At 39.8% G+C, this 20,048-nt stretch overlaps 2 protein-coding genes across 9 annotated transcripts in view; one reads left to right on the top strand and one right to left on the bottom strand.

The window, feature by feature from the left end:
* Nucleotides 1-17,721, top strand: part of rhea (Talin_middle and talin-RS domain-containing protein rhea) — a 26,668-nt gene extending 8,947 nt beyond the window's left edge. For 2 of the 8 annotated variants that reach the window (XM_066286529.1, XM_066286530.1), the window contains exons 2-37: nt 92-245; nt 298-450; nt 786-1,599; nt 1,669-1,878; nt 1,929-2,020; nt 2,199-2,290; nt 2,608-2,652; nt 3,560-3,796; nt 3,844-4,065; nt 4,191-4,624; nt 4,806-4,944; nt 5,000-5,146; nt 5,202-5,348; nt 5,407-5,634; nt 5,962-6,279; nt 6,334-6,493; nt 6,816-7,132; nt 7,478-7,704; nt 7,802-8,120; nt 8,246-8,436; nt 8,589-8,758; nt 8,966-9,221; nt 9,281-9,436; nt 9,493-9,742; nt 9,807-10,056; nt 10,203-10,351; nt 10,719-11,130; nt 11,497-11,687; nt 13,187-13,303; nt 13,356-13,488; nt 13,546-13,931; nt 14,604-14,862; nt 14,914-15,115; nt 15,172-15,314; nt 15,371-15,434; nt 16,041-17,721. In XM_066286529.1, coding sequence (XP_066142626.1) covers nt 116-245; nt 298-450; nt 786-1,599; nt 1,669-1,878; nt 1,929-2,020; nt 2,199-2,290; nt 2,608-2,652; nt 3,560-3,796; nt 3,844-4,065; nt 4,191-4,624; nt 4,806-4,944; nt 5,000-5,146; nt 5,202-5,348; nt 5,407-5,634; nt 5,962-6,279; nt 6,334-6,493; nt 6,816-7,132; nt 7,478-7,704; nt 7,802-8,120; nt 8,246-8,436; nt 8,589-8,758; nt 8,966-9,221; nt 9,281-9,436; nt 9,493-9,742; nt 9,807-10,056; nt 10,203-10,351; nt 10,719-11,130; nt 11,497-11,687; nt 13,187-13,303; nt 13,356-13,488; nt 13,546-13,931; nt 14,604-14,862; nt 14,914-15,115; nt 15,172-15,314; nt 15,371-15,434; nt 16,041-17,187 — 8,907 coding nt within the window. In that variant the 5' untranslated portion in view covers nt 92-115 and the 3' untranslated portion in view covers nt 17,188-17,721. Of the gene's footprint in view, nt 1-91; nt 246-297; nt 451-785; nt 1,600-1,668; nt 1,879-1,928; nt 2,021-2,198; nt 2,291-2,607; nt 2,653-3,359; nt 3,378-3,559; nt 3,797-3,843; nt 4,066-4,190; nt 4,625-4,805; nt 4,945-4,999; nt 5,147-5,201; nt 5,349-5,406; nt 5,635-5,961; nt 6,280-6,333; nt 6,494-6,815; nt 7,133-7,477; nt 7,705-7,801; nt 8,121-8,245; nt 8,437-8,588; nt 8,759-8,965; nt 9,222-9,280; nt 9,437-9,492; nt 9,743-9,806; nt 10,057-10,202; nt 10,352-10,718; nt 11,131-11,496; nt 11,688-12,622; nt 13,146-13,186; nt 13,304-13,355; nt 13,489-13,545; nt 13,932-14,603; nt 14,863-14,913; nt 15,116-15,171; nt 15,315-15,370; nt 15,447-16,040 lie in introns of those variants that run through there. The other 6 variants (XM_066286531.1, XM_066286535.1, XM_066286533.1 and 3 more) reach the window with 6 other exon arrangements.
* Nucleotides 17,671-20,048, bottom strand: LOC136341505 (elongation factor Tu-like). Its single transcript, XM_066286552.1, has 7 exons — nt 19,485-20,048; nt 19,069-19,322; nt 18,897-19,020; nt 18,588-18,838; nt 18,300-18,528; nt 18,054-18,243; nt 17,671-17,896 (listed from the first exon to the last, which is right to left on the bottom strand). Exons 1-7 carry the CDS (start codon nt 19,843-19,845, stop codon nt 17,878-17,880), a joined length of 1,428 nt encoding a protein of 475 aa, XP_066142649.1. The 5' UTR covers nt 19,846-20,048; the 3' UTR covers nt 17,671-17,877.

Raw genomic sequence — 20,048 nt, 5'->3', positions numbered from 1 at the left:
CGCGTTGCCCGGCAACTCAGCATCCCTGCTTAGTGGTCCATTGGCGTAGCCACCCTCTCTTGGCTGACACTAAATTTTCACTTTCTTCCAGAAAGAAAGTATACAACAAACGACGATGTCTCTCTCACTGCGAGTCAACATTGTGGACAGCAACGTTACGAAGACCATCGTTTTCATTCCCTCGACCACTGTCCACGATGCCTGCAGAATTATTAGAGAAAAATGCACGGAGGCCATTGGGCAACGTAAGTACCTACAGAAGAAGTAAGGTCAGCAGGGAATGATGTTCTAATGTAGCCCAGGAGTATGGCCTTTTCCTCACCGATGAAGACAACACCACAGGAGTGTGGCTGGAACCTGCGCGAAATTTGGAGTACTACATCTTGAAAAACGGGGATACCATTTGCTACCGCAAAAAGATGAGGATCCTGAAGGTGGCAATGCTTGATGGCAAGTTTGGAACATTTTTATTTTGCATCTCGGAAAGGTCTGTTATTTCCGTGTAACCTTATCAGACTTTAATTAGGAAGCTACCGGTTAAAAAATAACAGTCACTTCCATAACTTATTTTGTGTGTATTGACAAGTTTGACAGGTCTCTTGTGTATATTGACAGGTTTCGATATTCCCAATATTTATTCAGATTTAAAAAAAAATACTAGTAGAAGCCAGTCAATTAAATACATTACGATGCCCAACCGTTTTTTGGCCAGCAAAAGACTCGTTTAAAAGAACTCACCATTTATATAAAATCCTTCGTTATTCCTCACACAGAAATATTTCCAGGAACCGTAAAAACCATGCTAGTGGACGACTCCCAAATTGTAGCGAACCTCATGGTGGTTATTTGCGCCAAATTGGGAATCACCAACCACGACGAATACTCCCTGGTACTAGAAGACTTGGACAGTCAAGAGAACAACATCGAGAATAAGAATTATAGCACTTTGACATTAAAGAGGAAAAAAGAGGAACGTGCGGAAAGAGACGCGAAGATGGAGCAATTGCGAAGGAAGTTGCACACAGATGACGAAGTTCATTGGCTAGATCCTTCAAAAACTCTTCGAGAGCAGGGCATAGATGAGTACACAACAGTGTTGCTGCGCCGCAAATTCTTCTTTTCGGACCAGAATATCGACTCTAGAGACCCGGTGCAGCTGAATTTGCTCTATGTTCAAGCCAGAGATGCCATTGTGAACGGAACGCATCCGATTACCCAAGACAAGGCGTGCGAATTCGCAGGGATTCAATGTCAAATACAGTTCGGGGACTACAACGAAACCAAACACAAACCGGGCTTTTTGGATTTGAAAGAGTTGCTACCACAGTCCTACATGAAGATGAAGGGAATTGAGAAGAAGGTTTTCCAGGAGCATAAAAAGTGTCTTGGGATGAATGAGCTCGATGCCAAGGTCAAGTACACGAAAACAGCTAGATCTTTGCCGACCTATGGAGTAACCTTCTTTTTGGTGAAGGAGAAAATGAAAGGAAAGAATAAGCTGGTGCCTCGGCTTCTTGGAGTTACTAAGGATTCGGTGTTAAGATTGGATGAGAAAACTAAGGAAACGATGCAAACGTGGCCGTTGACAACTGTGAGGCGGTAAGTGCTTTAATTTATTTTTCTTATTAGATAATTTGTTTACTTACTCATTTCTGGTAATATATTTAGCTGGGGAGCGTCTCCTAATACCTTCACCCTGGATTTTGGAGATTATTCCGACCAATACTACTCAGTACAAACCACCGAAGCTGAGCAAATCCAGCAGATTATCGCAGGCTACATCGATATTATCCTCAAGAAAAAACAAGCCAAAGACCACTTTGGAATACACGGCGATGAGGGTTCAACCATGTTCGAGGAAAGTGTCGCCCCCCATAAGTGCGTGTTTAAATAATAATAAAATCTATTTAATAACTTTTCACCTCTAGGGCTTCCATTATTCAACATGAGAGCAACAATCTGGGTAAAATGGACGTACATTCGATATCCAAGCCTGCCGTCATAAGAAACGCAGATTCCGGTAAGTCTCTAAAAGGTTTTAACGTCAACAAATCAGTCTGTAGGTAAGTTTGTCAGGTGAATAATTGCTGTAAAAAATAAATTCGTGAAAATTATCTGGAAATGAAAGTTTCAAGGATAATTAGCCCTTAAGCAGTTTTTTTTAGTTCGTAGTTAGTTTTTTTTTTCAATTCGACTAGGTGAAAGACAAATTCATATGGGCGCCATGGAGAGCGCGAAGCTGACCACTATAAGTGGGCAAGCGAACTTGGCGCACACGCCTCCTATAACGGTAAGCCCGATGACATTTAGGAGGAAGTCCTATTAATTCATATTGGTTCTAACATGGTGTTTGAGTACTAATACTAATATTCTCTTAACGTTTAATACTCAGCGTATTTCGATGATACATGTAATTAGTTCTGAAGGTTTTGGGACATGGCGCTTTATTTTCTACAAGTAATTATTAGATGTTTAAACAACACTCAACTGTCCTCTATTTAAGCACCAAAAGTACCACATTAATGACATTAAAAAAAGTGAAATTTGAGGTATGGATTAATCAGTGAAAAGATGTATTGAAATGGGTTGTTATTTTACTTTTTTTAGATCACTACGTCAAAGGAAGAGCTCTATTTAAAAGAGATTTTATTGGTATGGGAGCCAACTCCTTTGGAGGAGGAGGAAACTTTCGATTTGTTTGATTATTCTTACACTTACTCATACTAAATTTAATGCCGGTGTAACTCGACTAATTCCAAAATCATTTAGAGCACACTTGAAAGTGTCAAATAACTTTTTAGTCCCAGAATTGGTCTTGAAATTTGCTAATTCGTTATAAATTAACATTTTAATATGAATTTTAGTATGACATAAATGTGTATACTCATTTACTAAAAGGGATTTCGTGGTTATTTTTTATTTTACAATGTTTATTTTCTGTTGCTTCCAAAATTATCTACAGTAGGTCTGACATATGTAACGTCATCTTGAAACTGTAAAAGTTGCGTTTTCGAAGAACTGTTTCCGTTTAAAGAACAGCAAATAATCCTGCAGTTAATTTGGGAGACCCTATGCATATTCGTGTGTGGTCTCAAGGGTCACTGGTGCTGGAATTATGTACTTTTGTATTTTAAACATTTATGTCGAATCAAATAGGAAATGAAGGAAGCAAAACTAATTTTTTTACCATTTATATCGGACCACTACTTACACATTAGTTTGTATTTGTTATCTCTTTATCGAAAGCGAGACTTAAAGCACCCTACCCAATCATAAATTTACGTATAACATCGAAACAATTAAGAACCTATTAACAATGTATATTAACACTACCTTTCTTCTTTTCCATGTCTTTCAAGGACGAGGTGACAGAGTAGGTACATATAGCTTTTTTCCGTTTTTTACTGTATAGGATTTTGCATAGTAAAAAGGCATGCCGAGTGACATTTTGCAACTTGTACATATCCAGACAAGTGTGTAAAAATACCACTTCCATTAATCACGCAATCTATTTACAAATCATCTAAACCCTCAATTATTAATAACCCAATTCACGTAGTCTTACCGCGAAACCAAAATTCACTCCCTCATGTCCGACCCGCAACGCGCCCTCGTGTCCACAATCGAGGCGACACAAGTCAAGATCAAAGAGTCCGAGCTTGAGCTGGACAGGAAAGCGCATTATCCGGAGATTGGCAGCGATGCTGGAGCTAAGAAATGGAAGCAAGTCACGTTGGATACGAGCAAGCAGAACGTGGGCAGCCAAATTGCTGCGATGAATGCTGCCACTGCCCAGGTATATCGTTTTCTCTGGTCTATTCGAATCTAGATGGTTGTTCGTAGGTTGTAACTTTGACTATGGCCCCGGATGAAGTAGATCATCATGCTGTAGGAGCAGCTATTACGACAATTGGAAGCAATTTGCCGGAAATGACTAAAGAAGTAAAAAAGATTATTGCGTTTACCGACGATTCCAACATGGGAGATAAGCTACTGGATGCCACTAGACACTTGTGCAAGGCCTTTAGCGACCTACTCAAAGCAGCCGAACCCGAATCGAAAGAGGTGAGTAATAGAGTTGAATGAATTGGTTATAAAATTGGTTTAAGCTCCTCCAAATTGGTTGAAAATTCACTGTCCACACACAAACACATAAGGCAAAGTAATTGTTGAACATTGGGTAATTTTAGCCACGCCAAAGTCTCCTCAACGCTGCCTCCAGGGTGGGAGAGGCCAGCACCCAAGTCCTGGCCACAATTGGTGAAGATACCGCCGAAAACAAAGAGCTTCAAGACCTCCTTCTGGCTCTGGCCAAGGCGGTAGCCAATACCACAGCCGCTTTAGTGCTGAAAGCCAAGAACATAGCGGCGTCTTGCGACGATCAGCCAACTCAAAACCGGGTAATCGGAGCGGCGACGCAATGCGCTCTGGCAACGTCGCAACTGGTTGCATGTGCCAAAGTAGTGGCTCCCACTATCCAGTCGCCTGCTTGTCAGGAACAGTTGACAGCGGCCGTGAGGGAAGTGGCCAAAGCTGTGGAGAATCTAGTGGGTATTTGCAACGAGGCAACGCCGGATGAGGATTTGAATAGCAAGTTAAACGAGGCCGCTGCTGAAGTAACGAGGTGAATCTCAAATTCTATTATTTATATCATTTTGGATTCACAGAACAATTGTAATCTTTCCTCTACAGGCGCTAACAAAATTTGTCGGCTTTCTTTTTTAACTAAATGAATCGTAAAGTAACAAATTTATTTATGGAAGAAAATTAAAAAAAACTTCACAGATCTTAAATGTTATTTACAGATCCCTAAACGATCTTTTGAACCACATTAAGTTCGGTCCAAGGGAGAAGGCCAAGGAGTCGGTGCAGGAGCAGAGCGTCGAAGAGATTTACACGGCTACAGACAAGATATCTGCAGCCACTGGAGATGCCAACGAAATGGTTAGTTATTAACTTAAAAAATGCTCCATTTTGGCAATTTATTTCTTATTCACAGGTCCGTCAAGCGAGACGTTTGGGCAACGCCACCGCCCAACTTATCCAAAGCATTAAAGGTGAGGCGGAAAGTCAGCCCGCCAATACAGATATCCATAGAAGATTGTTGGCTGCAGCCAAGACTTTGGCTGATGCCACTGCCAGGATGGTGAGTACGCGAATTGTGCGGGTATATATCTCAAGATTTAATTTATGAATTTTAGGTGGAAGCAGCCAGGCAATGCACGGAGTATCCTCATGATATAAAACGTCAAGACCAGCTGAGAAGAACCGCGGAGGATCTCAGGGATGTGACTATTGTGGCCGCCACTACCCCCGCTTTGAGGGCGAAACTGATTGATAGAGTGCAGGTAAGAGTAGCAATTTTTGTGTCTGAAATTTTTTAGTAAGTGAATATTGTTTTTATAGGCCTGCGCTCGTAAAGCTATTTCATCGGCCACGCAATGCATATCAGCTGCCCAAGCCAGCCACGAGTATAACTCTAACGCGGCCACTCGCGAAGCTCTCATTCAGGACACTAGAGAGTTAGCCGAGCAGATTCCACCTTTAGTCGAATCAATCAAACACAACGGAGCCAACCCTGACGATACAAATGCTCAAAGTGAGCTCATGTATGTCGCCGAAGTGTTTTTGCATGTAAGTTGTTTGGTAGTGCCGTTAAAGATCAGGGTTAATATGCTAGAATAAGCATGCAGTGGGTCAATTAGTTTGATTCCAAGAAACTTCCTGTCTATAACAAAGTTTGTAGTATTCAGCATTGTACGTTCTAAAAAAAGAAACTTTTAACGGGTGGAATGGGGCGCGGGATCATTGGTTGTATTCTTAAATTTCAGAATCTTTAATTGATACATTACTTGAAAATTGCTATAGTGCTGTATCTTACTTTGAGCAGCCCCGTACTTTTAATAATTTATTAAATCGCAATGAAATTACTCGAAATTAATCACCTGTTTTCTTCTGTAGCCCGCAACTCACTTTGTTCAAACATCCCGCACGGTGCTACCCACATTAATCGACCAATCAATCACCGAGCAATTGTCCTTAACCAGTCATCAGCTCAACTCCGACTTGAGCGATTTACGTAACGCTATCAGTCGAGCTAAGCCTACATTGCAAGGACTCGGCCTGGACGGTCCAGCTCAGCTGATCGACGACTTGCAAGAAGAATTACGGGAATTCGAAAGAGCCGTTGAAGAACACAGGTTACGGCCGCTTCCAGGCGATTCTGCCGAAAAGGGGGCGCAGCAGCTCATTGCCAGCAGTAAAATGGTCAATCAAGGGGTGGGTTTAGTGCATCGAGCCGTTGAATGGTGGACTTATTTGGTGTGTCAATAGGTGGCGCAGCTCTTGAGTGCCACAGCCCAAGGCAATGAAATGTACAACTCGCAGGCGGCAAGAGATACTGCGCATAGTTTGAGCAATTTCACGGGGGCGGTTAGGTGTATCGCTGCCACAAGTGATAACCCAGATTTGAAAAGAAAAATTATCCATTCGGGTACGTTATGTTTTGATGCGTGTTCAGTGTTGCCAGCTACAATGTAATTTCATTAGATTTGATGACTGTTTTTTACGAATATTTTAAATCCACTCAAGTGTCGTACTTATTGATATTGATTTCAGTTATCATAACCTGAACTAAACTTAACGAATTATCTTTAAGCTTTTTTATGTAATTCGCGATCTTTCTAACTATAAATAGATAAAATCTCTTGTCAAGAAATAAAGCTACTCATATCTCCATTTTGATTAAAATTGTTATCATAAAACATGACATTACTATCATTGCAAGCGCAGTTAGTTTAATGTGCTTCTATTAGGTCAAGATGTCCTCACCCACTCTGCTAAACTTTTGGAAGAGTCTTACCAGAGTTTGTACACCGTGGACACCACCCCAACATTGCAAAGAACTGCTAAGAACGTGCAAGCAGCGTTGCAACGCACTATCGGGTGTCTGCCTGGTCAGAGAGATGTCGACGCTGCTATAACTAACATAATAGAATGGACTTCTAGCATAAATTCCGGAGAGTTCCCTTCAACGAATAAAAGTTACGGAGAATTGCAGCAGGAACTCACCACTGCCGCGGCAAATTTAGATCAAGCCAGCGCAGGAGTTGTACACTCTGTTGATAACCCGGTAAGTTTTATTTTGATTCGTAAATGTGTCATTTGGTCGTAATTAATATCAACATCATTATCGTCGATTCTATGATACTATTGATCAATATGAGTGACTAATGGAAATCCACCTTTAAACATAAATGGATTCCACGTAGTGAAATATCTAATTCTTCCCGTTCCTTGATACAATTAGCATCCGGCTTCCTTGTTCTCCATCAAGAAACTTCTTTTGCGTATGTCGTTTTTCACCAGGGGAACGAGTAAAGGAACATCTATTTACATTTTGGATTTGACGTTGTTGTTTGTGTCACATCTGTGAACCTGCACCTTGACCTTAGAGAAATGTTTATGTTTGTTTTAGATCCAATTAGCCTCTTCTTCCAAAGACTTTTCGTCAGCCTTTTATGACCTCCTACGCGTCTCCATGGAAATGGCGGGGGAAACCACCGAGCCGGACATCCGTACCGAAATGGTTCAATCATTGAAGACCGTTTCCACGTCATCAAGTGCCTTACTAACCACTGCTAAATCTCTTTCTGCGGATCCCACTTTGCCGAACGGCAAAAATCAGTTAGCTGCCGCCGCAAGGTAAGATTTATAATAAAATTCGAATATTTAATGTTCTTTGTTTTTATTTTATTAGAAGAGGATCTTAATTACGATTTGATTTCGAATATTATTATAGAGCCGTGACAGACAGCATCAATCACTTGGTTAACGTGTGCACCTCGAACGCTCCCGGTCAAACTGAGTGCGACAACGCGATAAGGAAGATCCAAGCGATGCGATATTTGCTGGAGAAACCCAGCGAACCCGTCAACGATTGCTCCTACTTTGAGTCGCTCGACTGTGTGATAGAAAAGAGTAAAGTGCTCGGGGAAGCACTCACAGGGATGACCAACACCGCCAGACATTCGGAACACGAAAAGTTTTCGGATCACATTAAGAGTTTCAGCAGCGCTATTTGTTCGTTGGTGGAAACGTCGGCCCAGACAGCCTATTTGGTAAGCTGCGAAACTGATTTTTGTCTTAGCAGGAAATCACCAGAAAAATTCCGTCACTAATTTTGTCCTAAATCCATAAATAATTTCGAATGAATTTATAATATTATTTGTCTTTTCGTTAATAGGTTGGAGCATCTGATAGCAGCTCTATAGCAGGCAGACCAGGGCTCGTTGATCAAGCCCAATTCGCCAGGGCATCCCAAGCAATTAAAAAGGGTTGTGAAGCCCTAACTATGGGAGCAAGTCCTCAGAAACAAGTTTTGGAAGCGGCTACTACTATTGCCAAGCATACAAGTGCCTTGTGCAATTCATGCCGGTAAGAAACACTCATTAACGACAAATATGTTTGAATAAAAATTAACTGAAAGTTACCACTTTTCTGATTTATCGTACCACGATTAAACTTCATTTATATAATATTTGCAACTTTAGACAATGTGTTTCAATAATTTTGATTTAATGTTTCAGAGTGGCAAGTTCAAAAACCACAAATCCCGTCGCAAAACGCCAGTTTGTGCAAAGTGCCAAGGCTGTCGCAAACTCTACCTCGGCTCTCGTAAAGGAAATTAAGGCTTTGGACGCTGATTACAGCGAGCTAAATAGAAGGCGTTGCGCCGAAGCCACGAGGCCCCTACTAGGTAAAAATCGACTTCAATCTTTTAAAATTCCTTTAAAAAAACGTCCTTCCAAATTGACGCCAAAAATTCGGAGTAATTTTTCTTTCATGTTAGTGTATTTTTAAAGGCATCAGTTCAATATTCCTAGAAAAGTTTTTTGTAAGCCATAGATAAACACCACTAAGAACTTTCTTATTTGATAATTAACTATTTCAATAAATTTATCAGATGCCGTTGAAGATTTGTGCGTCTATGCTAGTTCGAGCGAGTTCGTTACTATCCCAGCAAAAATATCACCTCAGGCTCGCGAAGCTCAGAAACCCATAGTCGGTGCAGGAAATCGCCTTATTGACAGTTCCTGCTCTGTCATATCATCCGCTAAAAACTTGATTGTAATGCCTAAAGACCCATCAACATGGCAACAATTCGCCAAATGCTCCAAAGATGTCTCTGACTCCATGAAGGAACTGGTGGCCAATATTAGGTATAGTAAATTTCATAAATATTTAGTGGTTTTTTTTTTATTTAGTTTCATATTTGCAGAAGTAGCGCACCTGGTGGTAACGAGTGCGAACAGGCGGCTCAAATATTGACCAATCATCTGAAGACTTTAGATGCTGCATATATGGATGCAGTTTCTCAGTCTTTGCAGCCAAGAAGAACAGCTACTTTGCCAATTTTCAGCCAACAAGTCGAAAGGTAAAATGCATTATTTTTGATGCGGAATTTTTAGAATCTAAATTGGAAATTTTTAGAGCCGCAGCTGGGTTGACGGACACAATCGAGCCGTTGAGACACGCGGCTAAATTCGAGGCCGAAAACATCGGTCACACAGTCAATCAGATGATCCAGTACTTCGAACCATTGGTTCAAAGCACTATCGGTGCTGCTTCTAATATGACCAATTCAAAACAGCAAGAACAATTGCTGAATCAGGCCAAATCTGTTACTGAGAGCGCGTTGCAGTTCGTGTATTCCTCTAAAGATTGCGGAGGAAATCCGCAGGTGAGTACTTTCTTACTATTAACAGGGATTTCTGTAAAATTTTTGGTGATACTTCTCTGTTTAGGCAAAAAACATTCATCAAGATATAGATGAAACTGCTGATTTAACCAAAGTAGCAATCCAGGACTTGGTTCAATCTCTGGAAATAATTTCAACACAAAGCGGAATAGTGTCTGGTGTTGTCGATAATCTGACTAGGGCCATTACTCGTTTATCGGACCACAGAGCTTCCCTCATTATATCAGATAGCGACAATTATGTCGATTACCAAACCAGGATGGTGGAGTGTGCCAAGGAAGTGGCCAAAATTTCCGGTAAGTTATCGGCAGTGCATAAAAGGTGACTTAAATCGTCATGATATAAACTTGGTAACAAATTTCGATTATATGTTCCATGTATTTATCCTGTTTCAGAAATTGTCCTATAAGGAAAAAATATTATTATAAGTTTGTTGTTTCAGGCGAAATGGCGACCAAAGCCGCAACTGACAGTCAACAATTAGCCGCTCTCAGCGCACAACTATCCCATAAGTACACTCAACTGGCCAATGACAGCATCGGAGCCGCAGCCGCCGCTACCAACGGCGAAGTCGGTATGAGACTTAAAGAGGTATGTAACCTTTGAAGCTGAGCGAAACTTGGTGGAAATAATTCCGAAATGAAACATATTTTGAAGCTTGGTTTTTTGCAATTATAAAAATCCATTCAGAAACTGTACCTGTGCCTGTTGGTGGCCAAAACAAATAATGAGTCACATTGGAGACGAGTGGTGCTATCTAAGTGCTTAAAAAAGTGTGTTCGTTCCCATATTTAAGCTTAAACCTTGAAATGATTAAAAACATAATAAAAAATAACGCACTACGGTGAATGGCAATGTTGCCATGTCGATTAAGACTTTATAGTGCATAATTCTTAACAGTGTCAATTATGGTAACGATTTAGGGAGAACTGTTAACGTGGATTTTGGATTATTTTAGGTGGTCCAACAACTAGGCAGCGCCTGCGTCGACCTTGTTCAAGCCAGTGGCCAATGCCTTATCTCTAAAGACGACATCAACTTACGTGAAGTGGGTGAATGTTCGCGCATCGTGGCCGAGAAAGTAGCCACAGTACTAGCAACCTTACAGAGCGGCTCGAGGGGCACGCAAGCGTGCATCAATGCCGCCTCAACGGTTTCCGGTATCATCGGGGACCTCGAAACCACGATCATGTTTGCAACTGCGGGAAACCTCAATCCCGAGAACGAAAACGAATCCTTTGCCGATCACAGGGAGAACATTTTGAAGACTGCCAAAGCGTTAGTAGAAGACACGAAGACGTTGGTAGCGGGAGCTGCCAGTTCGCAGGAACAGTTGGCCGTTGCCGCTCAGAATTCAGTGGCCACAATAGGTGAGATTTTCCATCATTTAGTAGGTTGAAGTTATAAGATCTGGCAAAGTGAATGCCGTGTTTTGTTTTAAAGCTAACATGGCAAATATTGTTCCATTCAATTTAGAGAGCGTCGTTTCGTGATTTTCGTGTTACTGGTTTGAAATTTCGGACATGATTAAAAGTTAAAATATATATATCTCGCCATAAGGGCTAAAGCACGAAATATCAATAATAGAATTTCGCCAAAATTTTCTACAGCTGTTTTCTTCAAAGCATAGGTAGCAACGTTGTATCATCCATTGTTCAACACGTTATCTACGTTATAGTAAAACATTGTCGTCAAACTTTTAGCAATTTCTTTAAAATGAATTAATGTAATTTCAGTGCAACTGGCTGAAGTAGTAAAACTTGGAGCTGCCAGCTTGGGCTCGGATAATCCGGATTCCCAAGTGATGCTGATCAATGCTGTCCGTGACGTTGCCAGCGCTTTGGGGGACCTCATCCATGCTACTAAAGCGGCCAGTGGAAAACCCATCAACGATCCAGCAATGGCGCATTTGAAGGACAGTGCGAAGGTAGGAAGTTATCTTTTATTATCATTGTCACAGATGTTTCCTAACGGTTTGATATTTACAGTTTTTGCTAATTTTATAACAGCAATTTGTGTCATCGTATGTAATGATGGTTTATTTTTTATTCTGTTAGAACAAAACTACGGCAAATGGGGAGAATATAAAAATAAGTATTCACATATAGTTACGTTTTACGTATGAACCAATATGTTATCATGATGCTCCAGAATATGTAACCGGTATTGCCAGACTAATTAATTTCGTGTTTTCAACTCACTCTTATATAATCGTCAACGTGACATTGTTTGCTTCTTTTCAAGGCTCTTAGTCAATTACCTAGCCAATATTATAATGATTCACCCGTTCGATCAGCTGTTATTTCGCGTAATAATAACTGAGGAATGAACAATGAAAAATGTAATAATTGACAACCCCGGACTAACAATGTCGAGAGCGACATTGGCGCGTTCTTCCACATTTATGTGCACTTGAATGTCAGAACATTGATTTGACAATATTTGACAAAAAAATTGAATGTTTTTCCCTTAAAAAAGTTAGGACAATTAAAGTTAAGAGGCATGGTGCACGCTTATAACAGTTTACTGATCACCCATCTTGTAACGGCAATAAGAAGCTTGGCATTTATTTTAGTCCACTGCTTCGCTCTCTCTTGACGGATTTCAGATTTTTTTCAATAACTGTAAATAGTAACTTTCACAGCTTCTAACCCCACATTAGCAATTCGTATCACGTCACAATATTAACAATCACATTGTTGTGGACTTTAAATAATTATTATTAACAGTTTAACAATTGATCAAAACATGTGTTGCTGCGCCCGTTCGCTCGATTATTTAAAGTCCATCGCACACGTCACACTGACACGATACACGAACACCGGTGTTGGGCTAACGCACATGTTTTGATTGGTTGACCAGGTGTGCGACTCAGACACCGATTGGTGGATTTCGGACCAGGAGGAGGAGCTGCTGCGATTGCTCAGCGACAGCAAGGAAAACGTTAACTCGGAGGGTTGCACAGACGCTGAAAATGTTCAGTCTGATATTATCAAATGTCTCGTCGCTACCCCATAATTTCTTCATTAATGTCTAGTCGGTTAATTGCTTTCATTATTATTTTTTTAAATTAATTTTGTATTTTTCTACTTTTGTTGGGATTTATAACCAATCTTCTGCTATAAACGGATAGTTTTGTGTTTAGGCATTTAAAATAAACAGAGTTATTACGACTAAATTTCTGCATAAAATTTCCCTTGAAGGTCGTCTTTCATGGTACGTATTTATCAACTTTTTGACCGGAAAAATGCGTGTGTTTATAAGTGTCCTAGCTGCCAAGTTTTCCTGCTGTCTTTTTAGCAAACTGTCGGTTTTTTTTTCGCCATAACTAACAATTTCGCTTTTAGACAGTGAAATGGGTGATTCTAAACGCATGGCTCGTCAAAATTTAGCTTGCCTAATAACGCAGCTTTTCCTTGTTTTCAGATAATGGTAACCAACGTTACCTCCCTGTTAAAAACCGTGAAAGCCGTGGAGGATGAGCACACCAGAGGCACTAGGGCGCTTGAATCTACTGTTGAAGCTATCGGGCAGGAGATGAGGGTATTACTTCATTATTTTCCTTTATTTTCATGTCATTTATTGAATTTACTAGAGCATTTACTCCTCGGAGGGAATCAGGCAAAACGTCACAGTCGAAGACCTGATTAGATGCACCAAGAGCATCACCAATGCCACTGCCAAGTCTGTTTCGGCCGGAATTAGCAACAAACAGGACGACATCATAGGTATCTAGTTACATCAACTCACTCAATAACTTCATGATTATGCAACCTTCGTTTCAGCCGCCGCTAATCTCTCGAGGAAAGCCATATCCGACATGCTAATAACATGCAAAAGCGCCGCCTTCACTTTAGCTGAAACCGAAGAATTGCGCAGAGAAACCCTTAATGCCGGGCACGAATGCGCCAAAGATTTCAGACAGTTGTTGATTACCATCCTGGAGGGCAATGGGTCAGCTGATATGAAGCAAACGTTGCCCATTATTTCTCGAAAAATCGCCCAATCTGTCACAGAGCTGGTTAGCTTAGCTAAAAGGTTGAAGGGATCCGACTGGGTGGATCCTGATGATCCCACTGTTAAGGCCGAGCATGAACTATTAGGAGCTGCTGCCTCTATTGATGCAGCTGCCAAAAAACTAGCGAATTTGAGACCTAGACAAAATGTCACGGTATGTCTTTTTGTATTTGTCATTTATTTTTTCAGGTCTGCGGAAAATGGAGGTGCGGGCAGCTATAAGATATGTTTGATATTCTTGGTTGTTGATTTGCAAGCACCCAGGAGTCAAACATATTATTATAGAGGCGTTGCCTGACGTCGGGAATATTCGTGTTTGGACTTTTAATTTTTACTATGATTCAAGAGTGAAAAAAAAATTGTTAATGCAGTGATTTAAGCTCTAAAATTTAGGCAAGAGTTATTTAATTAAATGGCAACAACGCTTTTTTCTTTTATTTAAAAAATTGTTACCGTTTAGAGAAGCTGTTGGACGAAAAAAAAAATGTAATTTTCTTCAGCCTTATCTAGGCAATTGATATCGTAATTTATCAATTTTTTGTCAAAGTGTAACACAATTCTTAAATAAATTACCACTAATTGTTAATTAATATTCGTCCCAGAAGGCTGAGGGGTTCTGTCGAATACTGACTTTCGTCGTTTTAAAAAACTTCCAGGCGAGATGATGTTGCCATTTTTTCACGGTTTTAGGTAAAAATTAGTGCTTAGCTTAAATTAAATTTTGGAATGAGTTCGGAACATTGATACTCTACAGTATTTTTGGTGAATCTTCTTTAAATTTAAAGCAATTTAAGCTAATTTTTCAAGATTTCAACCAACTTTTCAGACTCAAGATCCCAACTTGGAATTCATGAACTTCGACGAAATGATCTTGGAAGCAGCCAAATCGATCACCAGTGCTATCGGTTTATTGATCAAAGCGGCAAGCGCCGCCCAAAGAGAGCTTATCGATAGTGGAAAAATGTCCAGATATCCTATTTCTTCCTCCGATGATGGACAATGGTCCGAAGGACTCATTTCGGCCGCAAGACTCGTAGCTGCAGCCACTCACAGCCTCGTTGAAGCTGCTAATGCTTTAGTGCAAGGTGGGGCCTGAAAACCAGTAGTGTTATGATGATTTTCATCGTTTTCCTCAGGGTTGGGTAGTGAAGACAAGCTAATTGCGGCCGCTAAACAAGTGGCCAGTTCTACGGCACATCTGCTTGTTGCGTGCAAAGTAAAAGCAGAAGGGGACACTGAAGCTACAAGGAGGCTCCATGCTGCCGGAAATGCGGTTATTAGATCCACAGACAACCTCGTACGGGCTGCGCAGCAGGCCGAGCAAGCAGAGGAAGAGAGGTCAGTTTCAGATTTTTGTGTTTTTATTGATTCAATAAGCCTCCTTTTTTTTTCAGGTATTTGGTAATCAACCGAAGGATGGTGGGAGGCATTGCCCAAGAAATAGACGCACAAACTGAAGTATGCAGGATAGAGCGCGAACTACTGGAGGCCAAGAACAAGTTGGTTGCTATAAGGAAGGAGAAATATAAGCTAAAGAGTATGTGTTTTTTGTGCTTGTCGTTATAATTTTCATAACTTTCTTCTTTTTAACAGGAAATGAAACTTCAGGTGATGAAACTGATGGGTACATCAGTTCAGCCCCTGAACAGGAAACACGGTGAGTTAAAAGGTGTGTCGTTCGTCTCTTGTTTTAACCCCAAGCACCCTGTGTATATTTGGAGGTTTTTACAACCGCCCACTAACCCTTAAACTTGGTAATCCTTTTAGTTTTTGTTGTGGTTTTTGCATGTTTTAATTTTTGGGAGTTTCTTATTCCACTAACGATAGCATTTTTCTTTCATTTGCATGCGCAAGCGTGAGGGTGCATTATTAACATTTGGGGGATTGTAGAGTTGCAGGTGAGTTGTTTGTAAAAAAAAAAACGAATTTATGTTTGAGCCGTGACAGTGTTGTCAAGCTGTACCTTTGTGACAAAAATATTTTACTATTCCGACATTCAGGATGGTCACGCTGACATTACGTACTATGGAAATATTCAAAACAGTAATACATAGCGTTATCGGTTAGGTCAAATATTGAAACATTTATTTTGTAATTTTTAACAGTGTCCGCTAATCTGAAAGAACAACGCAAGGTGAATGTTTGACCTCCCCGATTATGTAAATTCTCCCATTAAAGTAGCAGGTTTGTTTAAATTGACAACGTTGATCATGACTTTAAAAATCAAAAACAATGTTTCTCTTCTACATATTTTTCTCAACAGATATGGGCACAGCTACGACAACTCACGTTCGCCTTATAACCAATCAACTAACCAGTACTACCAAGATTCGACCTACGACCACTTGGAAAGCCCAGACAAAATCAACTCCCTGGATCGTCAGACAAAATCCCTCTTAGGAGCTGTGAACCAGCTGGATCAAGCAGTCTACGGCAGTAGCAACAGTTACGGCCAAAGTTCTCCATATGCCGCTACATATGACACCCCATACGCACAACAATATCCCGTGGGAGGATACAGTTCCTCCGGCTATGATAGCTATAATCAAGCCAGAGGAAGTCCCACTAAACCCGCTTCTCCAGTGTATAAAACGACTCCAGGTTATGGCAGTACTGTGAGCTGCTTCCAGCCCTCTGGTTTGAGCACGCCCAGCCATTATGCAACGTTAAATCCGCCTAGCAGCAAGGCTTCCATGAACACATCACCGAAACCTTTCAGCAGTGCTGGATCTGCACCTCCTCCCCCTCCTCCTCCCACATATCTACAAACTGATTATCAGTCCAGTTCTCCTAGCTATCAGCAGAACGAGGCACATAAATCTCAAGGCTTCAGCTCTATTCAAAGCCATACATTCAAACCCAGCTCTACCAACTTCGAAAAGACTACTTCTGAAAGCACAACACGTACTTTTAAACCCTCTGTTGTTACCACTGACATATCCAGCCACTCTTTTAAACCACTGAACTTGCCCAATTTAAGCTCAGACGGTTACAGCACTTCTGAGTATTCAACCAATACCTACAAAACTCCCGAAGGGTATCGTACTGACTCCTACAAATATGAGTACTACAAATCGGAGCCAAAAACGACGTTTTCATCGAATACTGAAAAATATTATACCACGACAACTGTAAAAGGTGGTGATAAGGGAACTATAATGGGGCAACCCAGTCCTAAAAGTGCCTTTGACAGCTTTAAAAATAATGGAGGCAGAGCTGATGAACAGTATCAGTCATCTTATTCATCCAATGTAGAGTATATAACCGAACCTCCGGTCGTGAAGGATGACTTGATTGAGCAAAAGACTATTAAGAAGTCGATAAATGAGGAAAGGTTTGAGAAGAGGACCACCACGACTAGTCGGACTACCAAGCAGGAGTCGCAGATGAAAACTTTTAAATTTCAGTAATTGATTTTTAGGCTCATCAAGTGTCCTTTCAACTGGTGCTAAAACGTTTAACATACTAAAAAGCACATAGTTTTTATATTGTGTATTAAAATTTCAAGGGTAGAAAATAATTTACGAACGATGTGGCTTCGAATACGTTTTAACGAATTTTATCTGACTTTTCTTAACCAAAAATCGTGTATTATATTATTTACTTATTAGAGTTTATTGTAGAAATTTTATTATGTGCCAATAATGATCTATGTTATTTTTATTATTATTATTATTTTAGTCCCTAAGCTTCAATTTTAACTTAAATTGTATTGGTCTACTTAACTTAATGCGACTTAAACTAGAGAATTTTTTAAAAGTGCCTAATTCCAGAGCTTCACTGTTATAGTGCCTAAAACACAACGCGTGTAGTATTTGTAATTTTACACCTAATGAGCGATTGTTGTCTTATTTTAGAAAGCAGGATTGTTCTTCCATCGACTAAACTCTATGTTGTATTGTCGTAAATTTATTGTTTTGAGGAAATATACATTTTTAACAAAATCACTTTGTTTTATTAAATTGGAAGATAGAAAAAATCTATTATTTTCATTTCAAATGCCTTTCTGTAACCCAATAACATTGTAAGGACATGAGATTTTTATATTTTAAATGTTTCTTATAAAAGAAGGTATATTTTAGCTCCTGATAGTCCTTACTTCAATAGGAAATATTATACCTGTATAAAAAATGTTTTTACTTTAACAAAGGTTATTTAAGTGCATGTTCCTTTAAAAAAAAAAAAACAACTAATCCAATTTCATTGGAAAAGTACGTATTAATATGACAATCATTAGATAACGCCTACAAATCCTAAAAGAATGCTAAAAAATTACCTCAGCACCAGTTTCCCCAGATTCCCTTTAACATCTACATTGGGTAAAGTTTCAGTGATGATACCTGTAGCCACAGTCATATTGTTTTCTCTTATAGTGAACTGTTGCCCTTGCATCATCACCATTTTCCACAGTAGAGTCAATTTGATATTTCCGTGTTCTCCTGGCATTATCATACCGACCGAATCATCTGTAAATGTCGAACATAACTTGGTATTTAAAGAGAAATTATTTTTATACAAATACCCAAATCTATTCTGCAAGCTACAGTCCAAGTTTTACTGTACAGCTGCTGACAGTATTTGCCAGTTACAGGTTTTGATCTACCACCTTCTGCTTTAGATAAAAAGTAAATGCTGGCCTTAAAACTGTTGCTAAGATTTACGCTCTTACGCTGGCACAGCAACATCCCTCTTTTGATGTCTTTAACCTTGATATTCCGTAGTAACACCCCAATGTTTTCACCAGCTTTCGCCTAGAAATTTCCTAACCAAATAATAATTATTGTACAATAACTAGAAAGTGTTATTATACCTCTGGAAGGCTCTTTTTGAAGATCTGAACATCAGAAACTGAGGTTTTCACATTTATATCAAAACCTAATAAATCAGCTTCTGCGCCTTTTTTGAGCACACCCCTGCTTAAAGTTCCAACCACAACAGTGCCTCTACCAGGCACTGAAAGTGCATTGTCAATTGGTAACATAAATGGAGAAGTGACGTCTTGTTGTGGAGGTGGAATGTAAGAATCCAGGGCATCCAGCAATTTTTGTATTGACCTTGTTCCTATGAACTTGTTCCATAACGAGAGGTGAAAGAAATATATGTATGTACTATAACTCACCTATATCTGTATCTTTCCCTTCTAAAGCCTGCAAAGCTGATCCTAGAATAATTGGAGCACCCTCTCCATCAAACCCAAAATCTTCCAACAACTCCCTAATTTCCAGATCGACTAGTTCTACAATCTAATTAAAATTTAAAAGAAATATGGCAAATTGCTTATTCCAAATTACTTCTTCATCAACCAAGTCAACCTTGTTAATATAAACTACAATTTTCATCACTCCTACTTGTTTGGCCAGTAATAGATGCTCTCTAGTTTGGGGCATTGGTCCATCAGTGGCGGCAACCACCAAAACAGCCCCATCCATTTGCGAGGCCCCAGAAATCATATTTTTTATATAGTCAGCATGACCTGGACAGTCTGTGTGGGCATAATCACGAGTTTTGGTGCAATAGCCTACGTGACAGGCATTTATGGTGATCCCTTTAAAAAAGTACATTAAAAGTAAGTATGAACAATATTGTAAGATATACTCAATACTATATATGGATGCATGGTACAAACAATATCTCTGGTTCTAATGCAGCTGGTCTATACTGATGAAGGTCTTTACATATCTGATAAGTCTTACCTTATTACACTCACCTCTTGCTTTTTCCTCGGGGGCCCTATCAATCTCCTCATACGACACATACTTAGCTAAACCATCTCTTTCCAGATAACGTGTTATGGCTGCCGTAAGGGTGGTTTTCCCATGATCCACATGTCCAATGGTTCCTACATTCACGTGCTTTTTCGTATCGTCCTTCTCAGCATTTTGCTTGGGAGCTGTGGAGAAACATCGGATTTTTGAATCGTTCGGTACGAGATCTTCTTGATATTTGAGGTTAAGTCGTGAAATTTGACAAAGCTGACAAAAGGACAATTTTTTATGATTAGTTAAGAATAGTCTTTGTTGTTGTGTAATTGTGACCCCAAACGTGCGGATTAGGCCTAGGGAAATCATTCTACATGTTATTTAACATAAATTAGTAATATTACGAAAAAATAGGATTAAAATACTGGATGTGGTGCCGATGGTGAAGCAACGTTGCCAATTTTTGTGTCATAAACTTTTATAAAATTCTGAAAAAATTAACTTCAACTCTTTAGGTTTGATCTAGAAGACGTAAATTAGAAATATAATTTCAGAATAAAAAAGATTTGATT

This window comes from Euwallacea fornicatus, chromosome 10, assembly GCF_040115645.1.
Source record: "Euwallacea fornicatus isolate EFF26 chromosome 10, ASM4011564v1, whole genome shotgun sequence".
Lineage (NCBI taxonomy): Eukaryota > Metazoa > Arthropoda > Insecta > Coleoptera > Curculionidae > Euwallacea > Euwallacea fornicatus.
This window is presented reverse-complemented; position numbering and strand designations above follow the sequence as displayed.